The sequence below is a fragment of the Hemicordylus capensis genome, chromosome 13 (assembly GCF_027244095.1).
Source record: "Hemicordylus capensis ecotype Gifberg chromosome 13, rHemCap1.1.pri, whole genome shotgun sequence".
NCBI classification, from domain to species: domain Eukaryota; kingdom Metazoa; phylum Chordata; class Lepidosauria; order Squamata; family Cordylidae; genus Hemicordylus; species Hemicordylus capensis.
In genome coordinates this window covers 2157783-2178565 of record NC_069669.1, presented here as the reverse complement: position 1 = coordinate 2178565, position 20783 = coordinate 2157783, and the positions used below count along the sequence as shown (strand labels likewise).

Below are 20783 nucleotides of genomic sequence, written 5' to 3'. Positions count from 1 at the left end.
TCCCATTCAAAAACAAACCAGGGCAGAACTTGATTAGCGAAGGGTACCATTCATGCCTGCTACCACAAGACCAGCTCTCCTCCCTTTAAAAAGCTCTGCTAACCACACGTTACACACACAGGTGTTAGTAGCTGAGCTAAAATGCCACTTCCCTGCTCCAACCCTTCCCTTCCTCAGATGGCTACCACTCACCCCACAAGTTTCCAAATCTGTATTTCATAGAGCAAGTTAAAATGGCCAAAGGAGCCATTTAGAGCAGAGGCATAGTAGATGGGGAAACACTACAGGGGATCCTTGATATTTGTGGATCCTGCATCCGCGGATGTCAGGTAATAGAAACATGACCTCAATATATGCAGCAAAAATCAGGGGGGGAATGAGTTAAACTCACATATCTGCAGGTTGGGGGTGGCCGGAAATGACCTCGGAGATAATTTCTGGCCACTATTTTGAAATTGGGTTGAAATTGGGAGCCATTTTATGGCTCATTTCCCAAACAACCGGCACAATTTTCAGTTGGGTTTTTACTGGGGGGGGGGCACTGCAGGACTGCTGGAGACCCATGGTGCAAAATAGGGCACTTTACCACACTTTCTTTCATGTGTTTTGGCCTTCCCCACTCCCCTTAGAAACCTAACTCCCAGATGTGCATTGCCCCAATGCCTTGTTATTTGCAGTTTCGGTATCCGACATTTCAGCACTAGTTGGGAATGGAACCCCCATGAATACCATGGTCTCCCTGTATTTCAAAAGCAGACAAAGCATTTCAAAACATCTGTTATCACTCCACATTGCCCTCTCTCTATTACAGGACACTAATAGAACATACTCCTGCTGCAACCCTCTCACCAGTCAAACTGGTCACTGGTGTCACCATGCAATCATAAATGAAAGGTTTGTGGGGGGAAGGTTTTGCAGGCTATTCATGCCGACACCCTCGACCAAGCAGGATTTTCTTCTACAGCAATTCAAGAAACATTTTATCTCTGCTTGATCAAATACCTGTGATGTGAATAATGGTGACTCAGTCGGCTGCAAGTGAAAGATTACCTCCCTATTACACGTGTCCTTCAAGAATGTGCATGCAGTTGCTCAGCATGGTAGAAGCACAGAACATTAAAATGAGTTCTGCTTCTTGGCCTTGAAGATAATACAAAGCACTTAGACCTTTTTCCTTTGGGGTCCAATTTCTCTTTGGCCATACCAGTTCAGAACCTTCTCTTGGGTGGATAGTAAGTACTTTTCCTAAATATGTACGTGAGCGACAGGTCTCCTATTCCAGCTCATCAGCAAGATTGATGAAATATTTGGCACTGCATTGTCGGTTTGTTCAATCCTGACTTTAAGAATCTTTCCTTTGATTGCCTATTGTACAAGCTACTTCAGAGTATTCAACAGAAGCTAAAAGAGATCTGTATCTTGCAAGGTTAGATTCTTAAAAGCTCACTTCTCAGTGATTCACTATCTGCAAAGTCCAAAGAATGACAGTGATCATTGCAGGTGGAAAGTACTTTCAGAACTGCTGCTATTAAGGAAAAAAAATAAAACACAGAGAGAGAGAGAGAGAGAGAGAGAGAGAGAGAGCGCGCTAATTTAAATAACCCCTGGCTATTGGCCACTGTGGCGAGGGATTCTGGGAGTAGTAGTCCAAAAACAGCTGGAAGGCCCAAGTTGAGCAGCTCTGCATTCTAGCAGAGTACTGTCCACTTTAACTGGCAGCATTTCTTCAAGCTCCTTCCCAATCGTACCACCTGAAGTCTTTTAAGCAGAAGTGTGAGAGACTGAAACTGGGACCTTCTGCAGGCAAATGAGGTGCTCTACCACTGAGACATGCCTCCCCTTCCCATGGAGCATCTGAAATATATTAGGTGTTGTACATTCACTGCCTATCTTTGGGAACTTTTGTTGGAAAGTTCTTTGGGGAAAGCGGTATATAAATATGATTTGTATTTGTATTAGTATGTCTTTGCTCCAAAGAATACTAAAGAATACTAAAAAGTGAACGTGCAAATTCTCATGTTAACACAGCATAACCAAAGCTTAAAATAAAGTGTGGGTTTTTCTCCTATCAGGGAGAACAGAATCTGGGAGATAGGAGACTCCTATCTGGGTATTATCCTCATTTGGATAGCAAACCTTTTAGCTCTAATCCATTTAAATAGCCTAAGCAATTATAAACAATAGGGATAGGGATACTATTTGGCTATCAAATGCTGACCTTTTTCACTGGTCATCCCTCTGAGGATTTTTTCATGCAATTTCCGAAATATCAGGATACCCTGACTTTTGTTTCACTGAACTGTCCTAACTGTTGACATACCTCATCTTAAGCACTTAAAATAAGTTCATTCGCCATTGATCTGAGAGCACAAGACTCATTTCATGTGACCCACACTCAAGTTTAAAGGCATTTGTCAAGATCCTGAACTGTCAGACTAGTTCTGTGAGCCCAACAGGGCTCCAGGCTTATTTTTGTCAAACCCCACAAATACCATATCCGCTTTTTAATTGTAAACCACCCAGAGACGCAAGTTTTGGGTGGTATAGAAATATTTTAAATAAAATAAATCCGCTTCTGAAATGTAGGTCAATTTCAAAAATTGTTTGCTATACGGCTAAAAATTGTTTGCAAATGTTGTCTTCAGCAGTTCAAAGAACAAAAGCAAAAGGTACTGCAGGTGAAAACAAAACTCTTGTGTGAGCCGAAGTAGCTCTTTGGATCCTGGTTATGATTTATGCAAAACTGGCCAAAATAAGTGTAAAGACTGTCCAGTTTCCAACACATCAAGGCAATGGAAATGAGCATGCACAGATTTTTCATTACATGATTTTTCAGCACAGATCTTTCATTATAAAAACCTGTGCTGCTCATATTTTACATTCGAAAGTGAAAGTTATTAGTACCTGGGCATTTGGCAGTCTCTTTGATAAGTTGTATTGCCTACAATGACTTGCCTTATCAAATCAAGACTGAATTTCCCAACAATAGCTTCCCGCAACTCAGAGGAATCTGCTATCAGAGGGCCAACCTGCTTTTTAACGAGAATGCAGGAAACCAGCCCAATGGAATAAAACACACACACACCAAAACAGTAACCCAACACCACAGCGGAGTATTCCAAGAACATCCCAGCTCTACCAATCAATCGGAAGCAAGTGAGAGGACAATGTCAGGAACCACTCCCCTCTGAGCTCAGCCTCTCATTTCTTGAAACTGGCTGTAAACAGAGAAAGGGAGGAGCCAGCTGAAGCTTGCCAAGAGAAGCAGAAACTTTGTGTGAGTAATTTACTAGAGGAAAAACAAGTGCAGCATACACAGGCAGAAAAACTACTAGGTTGTGTTGGTTGTAGAAGATCACGATGCTTTCAAAGAAGGAGCGTACAGCCCTCTTTGGCATGCTTTCTGCTCCCGAAATGTTATTTATCAGCCATATTTGGACTCCATCGTACAAAGGAACATGCTACATGAACTGAAGGTAGGAGTTGAAGAGGTTCGGTGATGGTGAGTCCAACGGTGGGTGGGGGCGGGGGGGGGAGACAGGAGTGACAGCTATGAGAAATCAGTCTAAGCAAAGGAGTTAATGTTATACAGAGAGAGAACCTGATCAATGAAATACAATAAAAATCAGAATTGCATTCAAAGTCCAGACAAATATTTGGAGAAGGCGGCGGCACAGAGACTGACGAAAATATAGTTGTACTATGTTAAGCCAGACAAGATGTAATAATTGAAAGAACAGCTCAAAGGACTATTAACTTTTTAATCTGAAGGATCAACAGCACGAACACAGATACTCTGGCATGCTACTTAACCAAACTAATATTATTCCATTCCATTTAACAGGGTTAAACTCTGGTTCCAGAAAGGAAAAGGAAAAACAGTCTTTGGTTACCTCCTAAATAATAATAATAGTAGTAGTAGTAGAAGTAGTAATAAATAATAATAATAATAATAATAATAATAATAATAATAATATGAATTAATCTATAGTGAAATAGAACATGTGCATGGTAAATTTCACAAGAAAGTATTTACTGGATCGAAGTAACGTCACTGTTCTATAAATGACATGTGTTTGGGATTTAACTATAAATCTTTGGGGATTTAGTTTGGCATTTCATAAAACTTAGAAGGCATTCACTAGAAGCGCCACAAGAGAAATCATTACGTACTTTAAACCACAAGTGCGTGGGGCAACATCTCAGGATATGAACTGACATCCTGCCCTCAGCTTGCTGTTGAACAGTAGGTGAAAATTACAACTTCCATCATCCCTAGCCACAACAGCCAAAGGCTTTGTAGTCTTTGCACTGGACTCCAACAGTATCTGGGGACCCAAACTGAATAACCGTGACCTCTTCATTTCCATAGGAACTGGATGACCCACTGAAATGTGAGGATGTTGCATAGCAGCAGGTCTAGTGAATGGCTCCAAACAGACTCAAGCTAAAATGGGCTGGATTTCTGGTTGGCCTTGGTTGGGGAGGGGTCTCCAAGCACATGCTTGGCAGGTAGCACATCTCAGGGTGAGGATCACAAGTCTGAAGGATCTCCTGTGTACAAAAGCAAATCTGCTTTGCAGTCAGAAAACCCACACAGCAGCGAGTGGGATAGGGTATTGTGATTATTATTTTTTAATTGCAGGAAGTTTGTTACATGGCGGGGGGGCAATAAAAAGCCCTAAACAGTTTAGCCCCTGCGTATTTAAGAGAACATCTTCTTTGCTATGAGTCCCATTGCTCATTGAGATAATCCAGAGGGGTTTGTCTGCAGAGGCTATGCAGGGATGGGCCTTCTCTGTTGCTGCCCCGAGACTCTGGAATGCGCTCCCAGCTGAAATAAGAGCCTCCCCATCTCTGATGACTTTTTAAACATCTCTAAGGACTTGTTTGTTCACCCAAGCTTTTTAACCGGACTGTGGTTTTTAATTGTTTTAAGGTTTTCATTTTTGACTTAATTTGTTTTATGTTGTTGTAAACTGCCCAGAGATGGAAGTTTGAGGTCTACAAATTTGATAAACAAAAATGGCATCTCTCACTGACAAAGTTCAAGCTAATTTTGCCTTTCTGTGTGTGTACATTAAATGCTTCACACCCAGATTGAGTCTTGCACCAATATATTCATGGTGTTTTATGAACTAACATAAGCAAAAGAGGCAAGTCCTTGCCCCAAGAAGCTTACAATCTAGGGACGCAGAAGGCTAACTTATACACAGTCACATCTAGCTCAGTATCATCTACACTGACTGGCAGCGGCTTTCCAAAGTTCCAGGCAAGCGTCTTTCCCAGACCTATCTGGAAATGCAGCCAGGGACTGAACTGGGGACCTTCTGCATGCAAAGCAGATGCTCCTCCACTGAGCTCTGGCCCTATTCCCCAAGGGGAACCTCTTAGAGCAGACAGCACTCACATATAGTTGTCCATCCAAATGCAAACAAAGGCAATTTCTGCTTAGCAAAGGGGACAATTCATGTTTTTGCAGTGAGACCAGTTTGCTGATGTTGCCGGTGAGGGAAATGATGTGGGGAAAGCGGCAAGGAAAGCAGAAGGTGAATAAGCTCACTCGGGATGTGCACGAACTGGCAGATGGCCTGTTCGACGGCGGGGGTGGTGGCGGTGGGGGTGGTGTTACCTTTAAGGAGCAGGGAGGGTGCTCTTACCTCCCACCCCCACCACATTTCTCCCACCAGCACTGTGCTGAAAATTGCTGGCGCGGGGCGGGAGTGTACCCTCTGGCCGCCCCGGTCAGTGTCAGTGGCCGGTGTACATGCGTGAGGGGGCAGGTAAGAGCACCCTCCCTGCTCCTTAAAGGTAAACCACCACCACCCTCGCCGTCAAACTGGTGGACCACCAGACCAGTTTGGAAGCCCGTAAAAGGGTCTCCAAACCGGTCCGTGCACATCCCTAATGCTCACAGGCAATTTCACCACTTAGGCTGAAATTCTAGATATACTTTCCTAGAAGTAAGTCTCACTGGACAATGTGAGAGTTACTGGTCAATAAAACATGCATAGGATTGCACTGTTAGGCTGTGCTTCAGCTGAGTGTAAGAACTACCCAGGGCTGCACAACTTTGGCCCTTCCGCAGATGTTGGACTGCAATGCCCATCATTCCTGACTATTAGCCACTGTGGCAGGGGATGATGGGAGTTATAGTCTAACAACTGCTGGAGGGCCCAAATTGTGCAGCCCAGGGTTGAGCCAACCATTTCATGGAAGAGAGTTCAGAGGCAGGATCTGAAAGGTCAAATTACCACTACTACTACTACTACTACTACTATGAATATTTATATACTGCCTTTCAACAAAAGTTCCCAAGGCGGCTTGCATAAATAGATAGATAGATAGACAGATAGAGATAGATAGATAGATAGATAGATAGATAGATAGATAGATAGATATAAAATGGCTCCCTGTCCCCAAAGGGCTCACAATCTAAAAAGAAGCATAAGACAGACACCAGTAGCAGCCACTGAAGGGATGCTGTGCTGGGGGTGGGTAGGGCCAGTTACTCTCCCCCTGCTCAATAAAGAGAATTACCACTCTAAAAAGGTGCCTCTTTGCTCAGTTAGCAGGTCAAAGAAAGGTAGCACCATATATGTCTCCTAGGAGGGGATTCCAGACATTTGGGGCAGCAAGGGAGAACAACTAGAACCAATAAAGAAAGCAGGAGTAGAAGACAGGAAGGAAGATTACAAAGAACATTCCATCCATGTTAGAAGTTGTGGGGGTCGTCTTAAATTCAGAGTCCTTTTCCTCTTGGGTAAATATAGATACAACTTGTATTTAACCTGTATTTTTAAGGGGGTCGTCTTAAATTCAGAGATTTCTCCCTTTTGGGTAAATACAGGTAAAGTGCCATCAAGTCAATTTCGACTCCTGGAGCCCACAGAGCCTTGTGGTTTCCTTTTGGTAGAATACAGGAGGGTTTTACCATTGTCTCTTCAATTTCAGCATCTTCCTATATCACTGCTGCCCAATATAGTACCAGCGTACAATCTGTATTTAACCGGTATTTTTAAGGGGGTCATCTTAAATTCAGAGTTGTCTTCTATTTGGGTAAATACATACCTGTCATGAATCTGCCAAGATGGACTCTAATCCATGAAAGCTACACTAATATTAATGCTACAAGAAATAGGTTAGTCTTTGATACTATTAGAAGTTGCCGTTGTTTTTGTCACAACCGATTAATGCAGTTACCTTTCTAGATTGGCTATTACAGGCAATGCAAATGATTAATTAGTGGTGGGGACAAGAGGCACATTTCAAACTGCTGCCAAATAAGAGGTTAAGTTGTGCCAAAAGCTATACTGTACTGTACTGTGCCTGAGGAAAACGATTGGTGTGAAAGTACTTCATGATGGGGGGGGGGAGTCACACAGGCTAACAGCACTACTGATACCTCAGTAAGATACAGCAAGACCTTCTTTAAAGGCACAGGAGAAAAGAGAAGAGAAACCTTTCAGAAAGGCCTGTGACACCCTCTGCTTTCATTTCGCTTTGCAAAAGGCATACTGTACTGAGCAGGCCTCCAATTCTGGCGCCCATAAAAGGTGATTCAGGGGACAGCAACAAAGAGGAGAAGCTTTTGGAACTCCCTAGAAGTAAAACACGAAGGGATAGACTTTTTCACCCCCCAAACCAGGACACTGATGGATAAAAACCTATTTCCAAATGCCCACGAAGCTGCTGTAAGCTTCCCCAAGGCAAATAAGGACTAGTTGTTCTTTGGAGTGACTGAGAACAGAAAAGAACGGGAGGAAAGGCTTAAATTGAGGAAGGAAAGATTTAGATTAAGTAGAGCAATAACTGAGAAGCTCAGGAAGGCTAAGGAGCAAGCAGCAGTCGTGGAGTGTTTCACAGTGATTATTTTTTAAAATGTGTTACATTTGTCAGGGATTCATTTGCATGTCCTTGGTCTTGCATCGGCACGAGAAAACTGACAACAGACTCGATCTTCATATGCCAGACTTCTAGTTTTAAAATTCTATTTTAAACTTCTCTAGTGCTCAGTGCATGGGGTTGAAAGGGGGGGGGCTAGATTTTTTTCATTAAGACAAAACACTTCATTGGCTTTCTTTCAATTTCTCTATTTTAGAAAAGCTGGTAACCAGCAAAGAAGACACAAACGTCAAGGTCACTATGTGGAGCTGCGAAGCTTTCAATGGTACCAAAAACGTAGAGGACCTGCATCTCTGCCATGATTTCCATCTTGTACTTTCCATTTTTTCACTGCTCTACCTCATTATCTGTTTCCCAGTTGGCCTTTGCTATAACGCCCTACTGGTCCTGGTCAATCTGTACAACAAGGCAACGATGACCATGCCGGATGTCTACTTCGTGAACATCGCAATTGCTGGCCTCATCATCAATGCGATTGCACCCATGTACCTTCTAGGAACTGCTAGTAGCAAATGGGCCATCTGGAATTTCAACAACGAAATCTATATTACCTTGCTGATCTTATTCAACGTGTCGTCGTTGGTTATCATGTACTCTACTACATTGCTTAGCTTGGACTATTACATTGAACGTGCTTTGCCGAGAACGTACATGTCCAGTGTATACAACACAAAGCATGTCTGTGGATTTATCTGGGGAGGAGCTATGCTAACCAGCTTTTCATCTCTCCTGTTCTACGTCTGCAATCACGTATCCACTAAAATCATCGAATGCTCCAAAATGCAAAACAAAGAAGCGGCGGACGCCATCATGGTTTTTATTGGATACGTCGTACCAGCCATTGCCGTGCTGTATGCACTTGTGTTAATTCTGCAAATACGAAAGGAGGCGACACCACTGGACCAAGACACTGGAAGACTAGATCCATCTGTGCACAGGCTTTTGATTGCTACAGTCTGTGCACAGTTCACATTATGGACACCTTATTACGTAATTCTTCTAGTAAACACATTAACTAGCATGCAAGAAAAAGTTACTGATGAAAATTACATGCGAGTTCTACATTTTACCAAGGGACTATCAGAATTCTTGGCTTTTTCGAGCAGCTTTGTCATGCCTCTGCTTTACCGATACATCAACAAAAACTTTCCGAATAAACTGCGAAGGCTGCTTAAAAAACTGCACTGTGGGAATCAACGGTGTTCTCATGAACGCACAGTTGTTCAGCAAGTTATAACGTAGGTATGAATGAATGACCCTGGGCCAGTACCAAATTTGCAGTGGTTCTTCTCCAAGACTCTTTTATGTGGCCTCAAAGAGAGGTGCCACACGGGGATGCTAATAAGGGGGATTACACTGTAAATCAGCAGTTCACAGTTTTAACCAATACAGATAGGGAAGATGTTTGGAAAACTCTGTTGAGCATCTGTCTGAGGGTTATAAACCTTTGATTTCCGAGATGTTCAATGCACTGATTCAGTTACGCAGTGTAAGCTTTGTTCTAGTAATCCTGTCTGGAGAAAATCACTAGAGGGCCAACTGAAGCTTTGACTGAATACCCAGCACTTTGTAATCTTGTAGAGTTAAAAGAGATATTTTTACGTTCCATATAAAGTAATATGGTTTTTGATTTTACAAAATAGTGTTATTTCAAGGTGAGGACAGCACCTTGTCAGTTAAGTTAATCTCTTATTACTGATCATACTGGTCAAATTGTGTAACACACTAAACAATGAAGAAGTTTCAAGGATTAAATTACTTTGGTATTTAATTGTATTTTCCCCCTTGTTTTGCAAGATCGTGATCGAAAACAGGTTATCTTAAGCTTGGGTCCCCAGATGTTGTTGGGCTATAACTCCCATCATCCCCAGCCATAGCCTTTATGGCTGAGGATGATGGGAGTTGCAACATCTGGGAACCCAAGGTTAAGAAAGGAGAGTTGTCCTTGTGGTAGCAAGCATTACTTGTCCCCTTAGCTAAGCAGGGTCCACCCTGGTTGCATATGAATGGGAGATGATGTGTGAGCACTGTAAGATATTCCCCTTAGGGGATGGAGCTGCTCTGGGAAGAGCATCTAGGTTCCCAGTTCCCTCCCTGGCATCTCCAAGATAGGGCGGAGAGAAATTCCTGCCTGCAACCTTGGAGAAGCCGCTGCCAGTCTGTGTAGAAACAATACTGAGCTAGATAGACCAAAAGGTCTGACTCGGTATATGGCAGTTTCCTATGTTCCTAAGAAACCCTGATTTAAAAGAAATCCTTATTTGCAATTCCAAAAACATTATTTGCAGACTTACCTTCATTTTAATTCATCATTGATTATTAATGTTTTTCTACAAATAACAATGAACCAAAAAAGCATGTATCTTCCTTACTTTGCAACACAAAACATTTCGCATATTAGCTGTAGCCACTTTTACAGTAATATTGATTTACCTAGTAAAATGAAGGACAGAGGGATTGACATTTTTAAGGTGAATTTTTTAAGGTTTAAAAATTATACATGGTTAAAGAGTTATGGTCCACAAATGTTCATGCCCTGCTTGTGGGCTTCCCAGATGTATCTGGTTGGCCATTCTGGAAAACAGGATGCTGGGCTTGATAGGCCTTTCATCTGATGCCTCAAGGCCCTTCTTATGTGCTTACACCACCTACAGTATTTTAATGAATGAATAAACGTGCTTTGGAGTAGCATTTTCAAGGTATTACAACTATAATGGAAATAAACAACGTTAAACGTTGACAAAAATGCAAGCTTTATGATCCAAGTGCTGAATGACAGGCGAGAGGGAAGAGAAGCAAGCGGTGGTTTCTCACTAGCTTGTGGTGGAGGGGAGCCGATATTAACCTTGTTATACCACATAACTTCACATGAACACATAGTTGCTGAAGTGTGTTTGGGGGCCATGATTCTGGTCACTGTAGCACTAGCTTTTTGCCCCAGATTTTGTACCCGCCCCTGCTCATATAGCGCGGCGACTCTTACACCTTTTTGTCAAAAGCAAGAACTGGCTGGTATAAATACCCAACCTGGGATCCAAGGGGCCACACACATGGTGTTTCCCCCACCCCATTACACACAGAGACCCCCTTCATTCTACTGCGGCTCTGTGGCCTCCATTGCCCACAGAAAGGCTGCTCTTGAAGGTCAAGGAGCCCTCTGCAGCAGCATTCAATGAAGCATAAGGGGTGGCAGATGGAAGGGGGGAACTGGCAAGCCTTCTGTGAGCAGACCCTCCTCTGGCATGTAGAGGAGGCTCTCCACTGCCATTACAATGAACAATAAACGTTGGGCAGTTTTAATCTCATGACAAACTTTGTCTTTGCTACACACACAGACGCAGCACTGTACAAGAATTCAGCAACTGAAGTGCCAGATTTAGCTAAGAATATACATAAATAATTCCTCTTTGTTTCTTCATGCCCCAGTTCTGATTCACCTATAGTCATGTAGCTAGTTTTCTCAGGAACATCCTGAGTTACATTTCAGATGGCTGCTTCAGTAATTTATTGAATGCATATTTAAATTATATGTGGTTTTCTTCAGCTTTCTTTAATATACATAACCTTCTTGCAGCTTGTCCACATAATCCAGCAAGATCATATCAACATACTTTGCAGGTGCACTTTCAGGCCATGTATCATTGGCAGAAATTGGATGAATGTACCATCACAATATTATTCTCTCCTCACCCATTACTTCCTAAATCTCTTTATGTTATGTTACATTACACTGATCCCCCCTCCCATGTTTCATCTCTGGGTGGCTTGTGTTTTCAACCCATCAGTCAATCAATCAAATCAAAATTTATTACGGCCAATAAATATTGGCCATTTATTATGGCCATTAATAAATAGTTATCTACTATGACCCATAGTAGGAGTACAATAATACAGGAGGACCTCATTACTCATGAATCCAGCATCCGTGGTTTTGCGTATCGGTGGTCAGGTAATTGGCACCTGACCTCGGTGTACATGAGAAAAATGGAGGAGAGTTAAATCTGCATATCCATGGGTCAGGGGTGGCCAGAAATGACCTCCAAGGTCATTTCTGGATGCCTTTTTGAGCAGCGGAGCCATTTTGTGGCTCTTTCCAAAGGGGGGAAATGCTTTAAAATCACAATTTTGTACACATCTTCAAAATGCTTTTGGCATTTCCTACACACCTTCAAAATTCCTTTGCATCACTACAGCCGAAGCATGTTTTAATATTAGTATTAGTAAGAGGAGTGCGGTTTCCCCTGTGTTCTACCACTCACTAACACTTTCATTCAACAATAAAAAGGCACAGGAAGCACCCATTATTTTCCACCTTTAAATTCTTCTCCAACCGCTCCAATTTTCTTCACGCTCCACAAAATTATCTGCTTTAAAGGGGATTTCCAATACTATTTTTCACAGCTCTCGCTCGACTGGCTGTGCAATGTCATTTCCCAGCATGTTTGGATTATAGAGAGTGCTTTACACCTTCTTTGCAAAGCGAGAATCAACATAATTCATTGCTGAATATGACATTTGGTTATGCCACAACATACACAGCTCCCAACAATCCTCCCTCAGATGGAGCCATTATGCGTGGAGCTAGCCGTTATGATGGAGCTAGCTGCGTGTCTGCAGAAAGGGCAGTACAGCCCCTCTTTCTGGGGGTTGAACTCTCAAAGGGTGAGGCTGGAATTTGGACTAGGAAGCATCCTAGTACGCACAGAGCTCTCTTGGGTGCACAAAGGAGCAAAGGCATGCAGCTTTGGTCCCTATGACTGGCAGGCAGTATTGAATGGCCAGACCTGGCATCAAAATTAGGAGCAGGGGTGCAGCTATAATTCAGCAGATGGGTTCAAAGAACCCGGATCCCCAAGCTCCTGAGGGCTCCCCAGCTCCTCCCCTCCCTATCTTCTTCATTATCTTCCTCACTCTGAGGAGCCACCAGAGAGCGGGATGAGCACAGGCTTCTTCTCCCCTAGCTACGCCCGTGATTAGGAGCCTGGCGTTCTGTTCTTGCCTAGTCAGTCAACAAAGCTGCATCTCCTGCCTGCTACAATTTAGGCTCCAGCTCAAGTCGACTGCTGGAAAACAGAGACCCTGTCTGTCCTGCATGCCATTCCAGGTCTGGATGGACTTAGGTACAGCTAACCACAGCTTTGGCCTAGTCCTGAGATACACTTCTCGGAGAAGACACGCGTGCCAGCTACTTACCTTACTTTACCGCCATAAGTGCGTGAGCAAGATAATTTAAGGGCCATTGCTCTTTTATACTTTTCCTACTACACAAAATCCATTACTGAAGTACGACGGGAAAGGATTTTTAAGGCAGTGGTGTGTGACATGGAGAGTTCACAAAAATACAGGATAATATTTCACAATTCTTCTCATTTTAAGTTTGTAGACTCAGACATCAAATCCACTTAGGCTACGTTTACTGCCTTTTCTAGGCAAACAATGAATGGTTAGACTGTCTTAATAAAATCAAGGAAGCAGAGATTGCACAAGTTGAGGTACTGTAATCTTGCTGTTCTTACATGCTGTTTCAGTCCAACGCAGACATGACACGAGTCCCAACTTTTAAAAAGCATGTGCAAGGCAGCTTACAGAGAGATCAGTCGTGAAATAACCTTTCTATTGCCTTATTCTTTCCTGTCAAGAGGGAACTCCTTCTCTCAGCAGGGCAATATTTAACCCACTATTTCTGTTCTGTGAATGTTGCCAGGTGTTCTCTGAAAACCACAGGGAATCTTAAGTGCAGTGAAAACAAACTGGTACTGGAACAATTTCCTTCTTAAATTCCAACAAGCATCTTAATTTGCAGAAGACAGAAGATTAATTTAGGTTGTCACTCACAGAATTCCCTGCTTCAGAAAACCAATGCCCACATTATTTAGGTACCAGCTTCAATCTATTATTGTTGGGGTTCTGAAGCTTGGGTCCCCAAATGTTGTTGGACTACAGCTCCCAGCATCCCCAGCCACATGGTGTAGTAGTTAGAGTGTTGGATGAGGACCGGGAAGACCCGAGTTTGAATCCCCATTCAACCATGAAACTCACTGGGTGACTCTGGACCAGTCATGTGTGTCTCAGCCTAACCTACCTCACAGGGTTATTGTGAGGATAAAAATAACCATGTACACTCTGAGCTCCTTGGAGAAAGAGTGGGATATAAGCGTAAAAATAAAAAATAAACAAAACAAACAACAATGGCCAAAGCCCATCATGGCTGAGGATGTTGGCAGCTGTAGTCCAACAATATATTCACGTTTGAGAATCCCTAGAGTATGTGATTTTGGATTTTCCTGCTTTGTTTTGTTCTCTCTTGCTTAAAGAACCATGCCCAGCACAGTCCTAAGTATGTTTACTAAGAAGTCAGTCCCACTGAGTGCAGTGGGGTTTACTCCGTAGTAAGCATTCATAGGATTGCAGCCTATTTGTCCTAGACACAAGCTTTGAAGGCAGACAATATTGCAACTGGTCAACAGAGCAAGATCACTCTGCCTGTTGTGCTTCAGGCATGTTTACTCAGAAATAAGTTCAAGAAGTCTTCTCCCAAATATGTGCATTTAGGATTGCAGCTTTGGGCTACGAGACAATACAGTGTATTTGTAAAGTGTGTGTGTTGTGTGTGTGTGTGTGTGTGTGTGTGTGTGTGTGTGTGAGAGAGAGAGAGAGAGAGAGAGAGAGAGAGAGAGAGAAACTGTGATCTTTTAGATACATGGGAAGGTACAATCACTTTCCTACAACTAATTCTACAAGTTACTAAAAATTCAAAACTGTGCCCTAACCACTTATGTTTAGAACATTTGTATATTTCTTCAGAAATTTTTTTTCTGTTAATTGTGGGGGGTTTTGCCACTTAATCTGGTTTAGTTTTTACAGGGCAGCATTCATTCGTGTTAGGGGACTTCTGTGAATCTGATCTTTTTGCTGCTTTCCGGATAATGTACCACAAAACCGCCATATGCTGTTCTTACCTCTAAAATGGAGGAGATACAGAAGTCACACAGATTCTCACAAACAGGTGTGGTTTTCAAATCAGCATTTAAATAACAAGCTAAAAAGGCATCGTTTGCAGTCTTTACATTCATAAGAAAGATGAGTCTTACGGAAAATATTGAGCATTGAATATAAAAAATGTTAAGCAACTGAGAATTGTGTTGTCAAAATCCCGTTACTTACTAGTTATCAAATATGGGGCCTTTCCATTTCAATAAAGAATGTTGTGGGTTATTTTGTATATATGAGCCAAAACTGTTTAGCATTATTATATTACTGTATATATGCAGAGAAAAGCAGTCTACTGATGTAAAAAAGAACATTTTAAAGAATTTATTAAATTATTTCCTAAGATACAGATTTATCACCATTTAAAAATTAAACTTCTCTGGATAATTAAAAGAGTACTGTATGAGGTTTTATGTGTACAGAAAGTAGCACACGAGTGCCATTATTAACAGTATTATTTTGTCAGTGCAAAGATTAATATTTCTGAAAATGATTTATGATTTGTAGATCTCCTCTGAAGGGGGAAGACAATCATGTCAAATCAATAAACAAATAACACTGTTCACCCTTGCTTCCACCTGCGTTATTGTTGCGGTCATGTCAACCATTTCAAGGGCTTAAACCTTCCGGAGTTGAAATTCAGTAGTATGATTTTTTATTATAGTAAACCAGCCTTTCTATAAGATACTGAAAGCAGATTACCCCAGCCACAGTTACCCATGCTCTAGTAACATTCAGGTCAGAGTACTGTAATGTGTTGGGGGGGGGGCTTGAAAAAAGTGTCCAGAATCGGTGCAGAATGTTATTTGGTACATGTGAACATAGAAAGCTGCATTGTACTTGACAGAGGTCTATAAAATCATGCATGGTGTGGAGAAACTGAATAGAGAGAAATTCTTCTCCCTCTCTCATAACACTAGAACCAGGGCTCATCCCATGAAATTGATGGCCAGGAAATCTAGGACCAACAAACGGAAGCACTTTTTCCACACTACGCATAATCCACTTGTGGAATTCTCTGCCACAAGACGTGGTGACAGCCAACAACCTGGATGGCTTGAAGAGGGGTTTGGATAACTTCATGGAGGAGAGGTCCATCAAGGGCTACTAGTTGGAGGACTGTGGGCCACCTCCAGCCTCCAGGGCAGGATGCCTCTGAGTACCAGTTGCAGGGGAGTAACAGCAGGAGAGAGGGCACGCCCTCAACTCCTGCCTGTGGCTTCCAGCGGCATCTGGTGGGCCATTGTGCGAAACAGGATGCTGGACTAGATGGGCATTCTTGGGCCTGATCCAGCAGGGCTGTTCTTATGTACTTAGACCACTGGTCCATCTAACTCAGGCTGCTCAACTTTGGCCCTCCTGCAGATGTTGGCCTACAACTCCCATAATCCCTGGCTATTGGCCACTGTGGAGGAGGATTATGGGATTTGTAGTCCAAAAAACAGCTGGGGGGCCTAAGTTAAGCAGGCCTGATTTCTAGCTCAATATTGTCTACACAGACAAGCACATATTTCTATACAAAAAAATTTGTAAGCTGATTTGCAGGCACATCCAAAAGGTGGGGTATAAATCTGGAGGGAGGGGGGCAGCAATCATATCAAGCAGGGGTGGTCATCAATTGCATCCTGTAAGCTACTCACTGGGATGACCTGCAAATACAGGTAGCAGTCACATCGCCTAATTAAGAAGAAGAAAAGAAGAAAAACAAAGCCTAGTGGTTTCCAAGCAATTGCATTAGTGCTGCAAAATTTTCCAGGATCACCAGCAGATCTGGATCTACCTTCTACCCCAAAAGTACAAGACACTTTTAGGTCAGGTCAGAGTAAAGTAAAGTTGGGCCCTGAAGTCAGTGTTGACTCCTGGTGATCACAGAGCCATGTGGTTTTCTTTGGTAGAATACAGGAGGCATTTACCATTGCCTCCTCTTATGCAGTATGAGACAATGCCTTTCAGCACCTTCCTATACTGCTGCTACCCGATATAAGCGTTTCCCATATTCTGGGAAACATACCAGTGGACATTCGAACCAGCAACCTCTTGTTCGCTAGGCAAGTCATTTCCTCACTGTGCCATTAGGTGGCCATCAGGTCAGAGTACTTGATCTAAAAAGAGCTTTTGCACTAAAGGTTCTGGAACACGTCCCTGCTAAAATGAGCCTCCCCATCTCTTACAACTTTAAAAAAGGCAGTCAAGACACATTTGTTCACCCAGGCTTTTAATTAGATACTATTTCAATAGTTTGATGTTTTAAAATAGTTTTAACATTGTTTTAAATTTTAAATGGTTGTAATGTTTTAACCTTTTTATTTGTTGTTTTTATTGTATTGTAAACCACCCAGAGACTTACGTTTTGGGCGGTATACAAATATGTTAACTAAAATAATAAATAATAAAATTGATTCAAGATGTGAAACAGCAGTATTTGGTGGAATTCTGGCGAAAATGCTCACGTTAGACATAAGAAGAAATACTCTGATGGAAAGCTGGCACAAATGAACTCAGTCAGGGATTTTTTTCTCCACGGGCATCGAGTTTTTTGTTTTCCATCCACACATTGTTGTCCACCTCTTTTCAGCACGAAAGTCTTCAATCCAAGATGAAACAGAGATATATTTCCTGTGTTGCTCTAAATTCAACCATCACATGCAGATCATAACACAAATCAATCAATCAATCAGTCACACACCAGGAACACCTTCGCATTCCATCCAAATGCCTCGAGAAGGCCAGCAGGAATTCTGCTGAAGCCCCACCCCTGGATCTAGAACATCATGTTCAGATTCCAGTCTGGTGCAGGAACTGCAAGACCCATTTTGCTTTAGTCATCTTGTTTACAAGGTAGTAGAGAAGCAACTCCCAGTGACCTCAGGAAGACCTCTTTATATCTTGAGGCAGCCAGAGAACACTGGAGAATTATTATAATTTACACAACAAAGTCTAAGCACACTGAAAGGGTGCCATGTTTGCTAAGCACAAATCACATAAAGAACTTTAATTGAACTTTGTCGACAGGGTAATAGCGTTGTTTATGCTATAGCAATACAGTGGAGTACTGGGGTAGCCAGGATTCAGCTCATGAAGCACAAGGAGTGTCTACCTGGCTTTGAAGTGGTTGAAGTAAGCCTATTCTATCCGTAGCACTCAGAATAGGTAATAGATAATTTTTTTAAAGGTTGTAAAACATACAGGTCTAAAATATATAAACCAGATAAACTGTAGAGCTAAGAAAAAGACTAGAGTGACACACAGCCCTCACTTCCTGTTCCCATTTAAAAGCTGCCCTTTGGCAGCAGGACAAACAAGAGAGGAGTCCTGAAAACATGGCTAAATCAATGTTCAGAGGGACTGGAATAAAACATGAATCACTTGGGTTACAACAAAGACAGCAGCATGCCAATAAAAAGGGATTCCCCCTTTCACTGCAGGTTCTCTAGTCTCACCTGTGATGCAGACAGCACTGGGAAAATGATAACTGCAAGCTGGAGTTTCTGGCATGCTGATGGCTCCAGTCTTAATGTTCCCATGTTTCAAGAATAACTCTTAGCTAGACAGAGAACAAACTAAGCACTAATCTCTCAGAAACTCCACCTTGTGGCTAATTGCAGAATGCAATACAGTATCCTGTAATGTAAAGGTAAAGTGTGCCTTCGAGTTGGTGTCGACTCCTGGCGACCGCAGAGCCCTGTGGTTGTCTTTGATAGAATCCAAGAGGGGTTCACCATTGCCCTCTCCTGCCCAGTATGAGATGATGCCTTTCAGTATCTTCCTATATCACTGCTGCATATAGGTGTTTCCCATAGACTGGGAAACATACTAGTGGGGATTCGAAACATCAACCTGTGGCTTGCTAGTCAAGTCATTTCCCCTCTGCACCATTAGGTGACTACTCTTGAAGGAATGCTGAAGACTCACCTACAAGAGAAACATTTCATTTGTGTGACGATGCACTGCTCAGGTCTGAGAGAATGCCACTTTGGTGCATGTAGTGTACATATGAATTCACCACCACCAGTGGGTTCCCCGCCTCTCCTCAGTCTAGAGCTGGAGAGGCAGCCAGACCTGACTTTGTCATAACTGGGGCCTGCTCCAGTCCAGGAGTATCACAAACCACTCCCGTGGAAGAAAACAACATGTGTCTGTTTCCAGTACAGATATGGGTGGCACCAACCCACTCCAGAATCTCGGTTTATGGATCTTCCTTGGAAAGAGGTGCGTATATATTGTGTTACACTTTTAGAAGCAAAAGGAACAGGGGAAATTCCCATGACCAAGGCACACGACGGGTTCCAAAGACCCAGCCCCGTGTGCGCAAGGAAGCTTCAGACTTGTGTTTGTCAGACTGCAGGCCTTCTTGCGGCAAGGCATGCATGAATGAATGAAAGCCGGACGCCTCTGAATACCGCTTACAGGGGAGAAATGGCAGGAGAGGAGGCATGCCATCCTCTCCTGCTTGGGGGCTTCCCAGAGACATCTGGTGAGCCACTGTGGGAAACAGGATGCTGGACTAGATAGGCCCTGGGCCTGATCCAGCAGGGCTGTTCTTATGATCATGTAAGGCAAATGGCTTAGGAACTGAGGGGAGTTCCAAAGGCAATGTATAATATGGCACAGTGGTCTGCTATTGAAAGAAAATAAAATGTCAAACATCACACAAGCCCTTGGGGCATGACCTACAGTAATTCTTTGGCTACTGACCATAATGTGGAATACTCTCAGTCAGAGGTTCTCAAACTTGGGTCCCCAGATGTTGTTGGACTACAACTCTCATCAGTTGTTAGGCTACAACTCCCAAAGATCATTGGGGCTCAGGATGATGGGAGCTGTAATCCAACAACATCTGGGGAGCGTGACGGATGTCTGGATGTGCAAGGCCTTCATTTTCAAGCCACAAGATTCTTCCAGAAGGGTTGTAAAGGTCTGAAAACTAAGGCCTTGCATACACCAAGTTTGAGGATCCCTGCCCTCAGTTATCAGGTCAGTGCCCTGGAGAAAGAACAGACTGAATTCTCTCTCAAAGTCTTCCTTTGAGAGACTTGATGTGTGAGCACTGCAAGATATTCCCTTCAGAGGATAAAGCCGCTCTGGGAAGAGCAGAAGGTTTCAAGTTCCCTCCCTGGCTTCTCCAAAATAGGGCTAAGAGAGATGCCTGCCTGCAACCTTGGAGAAGCTGCTGCCAGTCTGTGAAGACAATACCGAGCTAGATGGACCGATGGTCTGACTCAGTATATGGAAGTTTCCTATGTTCCTAGACACGTGGGAATTCTATCTCCAACAGACTCTAAACTTTGTGAGGTGCTTACTTTAATAAGAACTAGAACCCTCCACTTGTATGACTGTAAAAAAAGCCCTAAAGTACCTTAAGACCATGTAATTCATTTGATCAACATCTATTAAATGGTTGCTATTGTAAAAAAAATGCATGTGCTAACTGAATCAAGTTTACGTTCTTAGTGAACTCATATGATGGAATCCTAAGATCATTCAACTGAATCAAATTGGGAAGATATAAATGTTAAAGTGAAGAACAACCACTACTTGTTTTAATTCCTCTTTCAATTTCAGTGACCACAGTCACAGTCAGAAGCAACAGTACATGAAAAATGCAGCATCATGAAAATCAAAACAACTTGGACTTGTTTAAAAATATAAACCCCGCCTTTCTTAGAAGTAACTCACAGCAGCTTATAAAACAAGAACATTTAAAAAGATGGAGCACCCCAAAAATCAACAAAGTAACAGCCCAGAAGCAAACATATTTTTAAAACGTCCAAAATTTGGGGGCAAGGGAGACAAACCACCAAGAGCCAGGCCCAAAGAAACACAAAACACAGAAAAAGCCCTGCTTCTAACAAGAACATGCCAAACTTCAGTCAACAGCAGGCCTTGAA

The 20783-nt window shown here is 42.7% G+C and overlaps 2 protein-coding genes across 6 annotated transcripts in view; one reads left to right on the top strand and one right to left on the bottom strand.

The window, feature by feature from the left end:
* GPR146 (G protein-coupled receptor 146) overlaps positions 1-15460 on the top strand; it is a 53600-nt gene extending 38140 nt beyond the window's left edge. Inside the window, exons 1-2 of one of the 3 annotated variants that reach the window (XM_053276146.1) lie at positions 3237-3502; positions 8102-15460. In XM_053276146.1, the coding sequence (XP_053132121.1) occupies positions 8146-9147 (1002 nt within the window). In that variant the 5' untranslated portion in view covers positions 3237-3502; positions 8102-8145 and the 3' untranslated portion in view covers positions 9148-15460. Of the gene's footprint in view, positions 1-3236; positions 3503-8101 lie in introns of those variants that run through there. The other 2 variants (XM_053276145.1, XM_053276144.1) reach the window with 2 other exon arrangements.
* Positions 1-20783, bottom strand: part of LOC128336452 (cytochrome P450 2W1-like) — a 172438-nt gene that overhangs the window by 111147 nt on the left and 40508 nt on the right. The gene's annotated exons all lie outside the window — the stretch shown is intronic.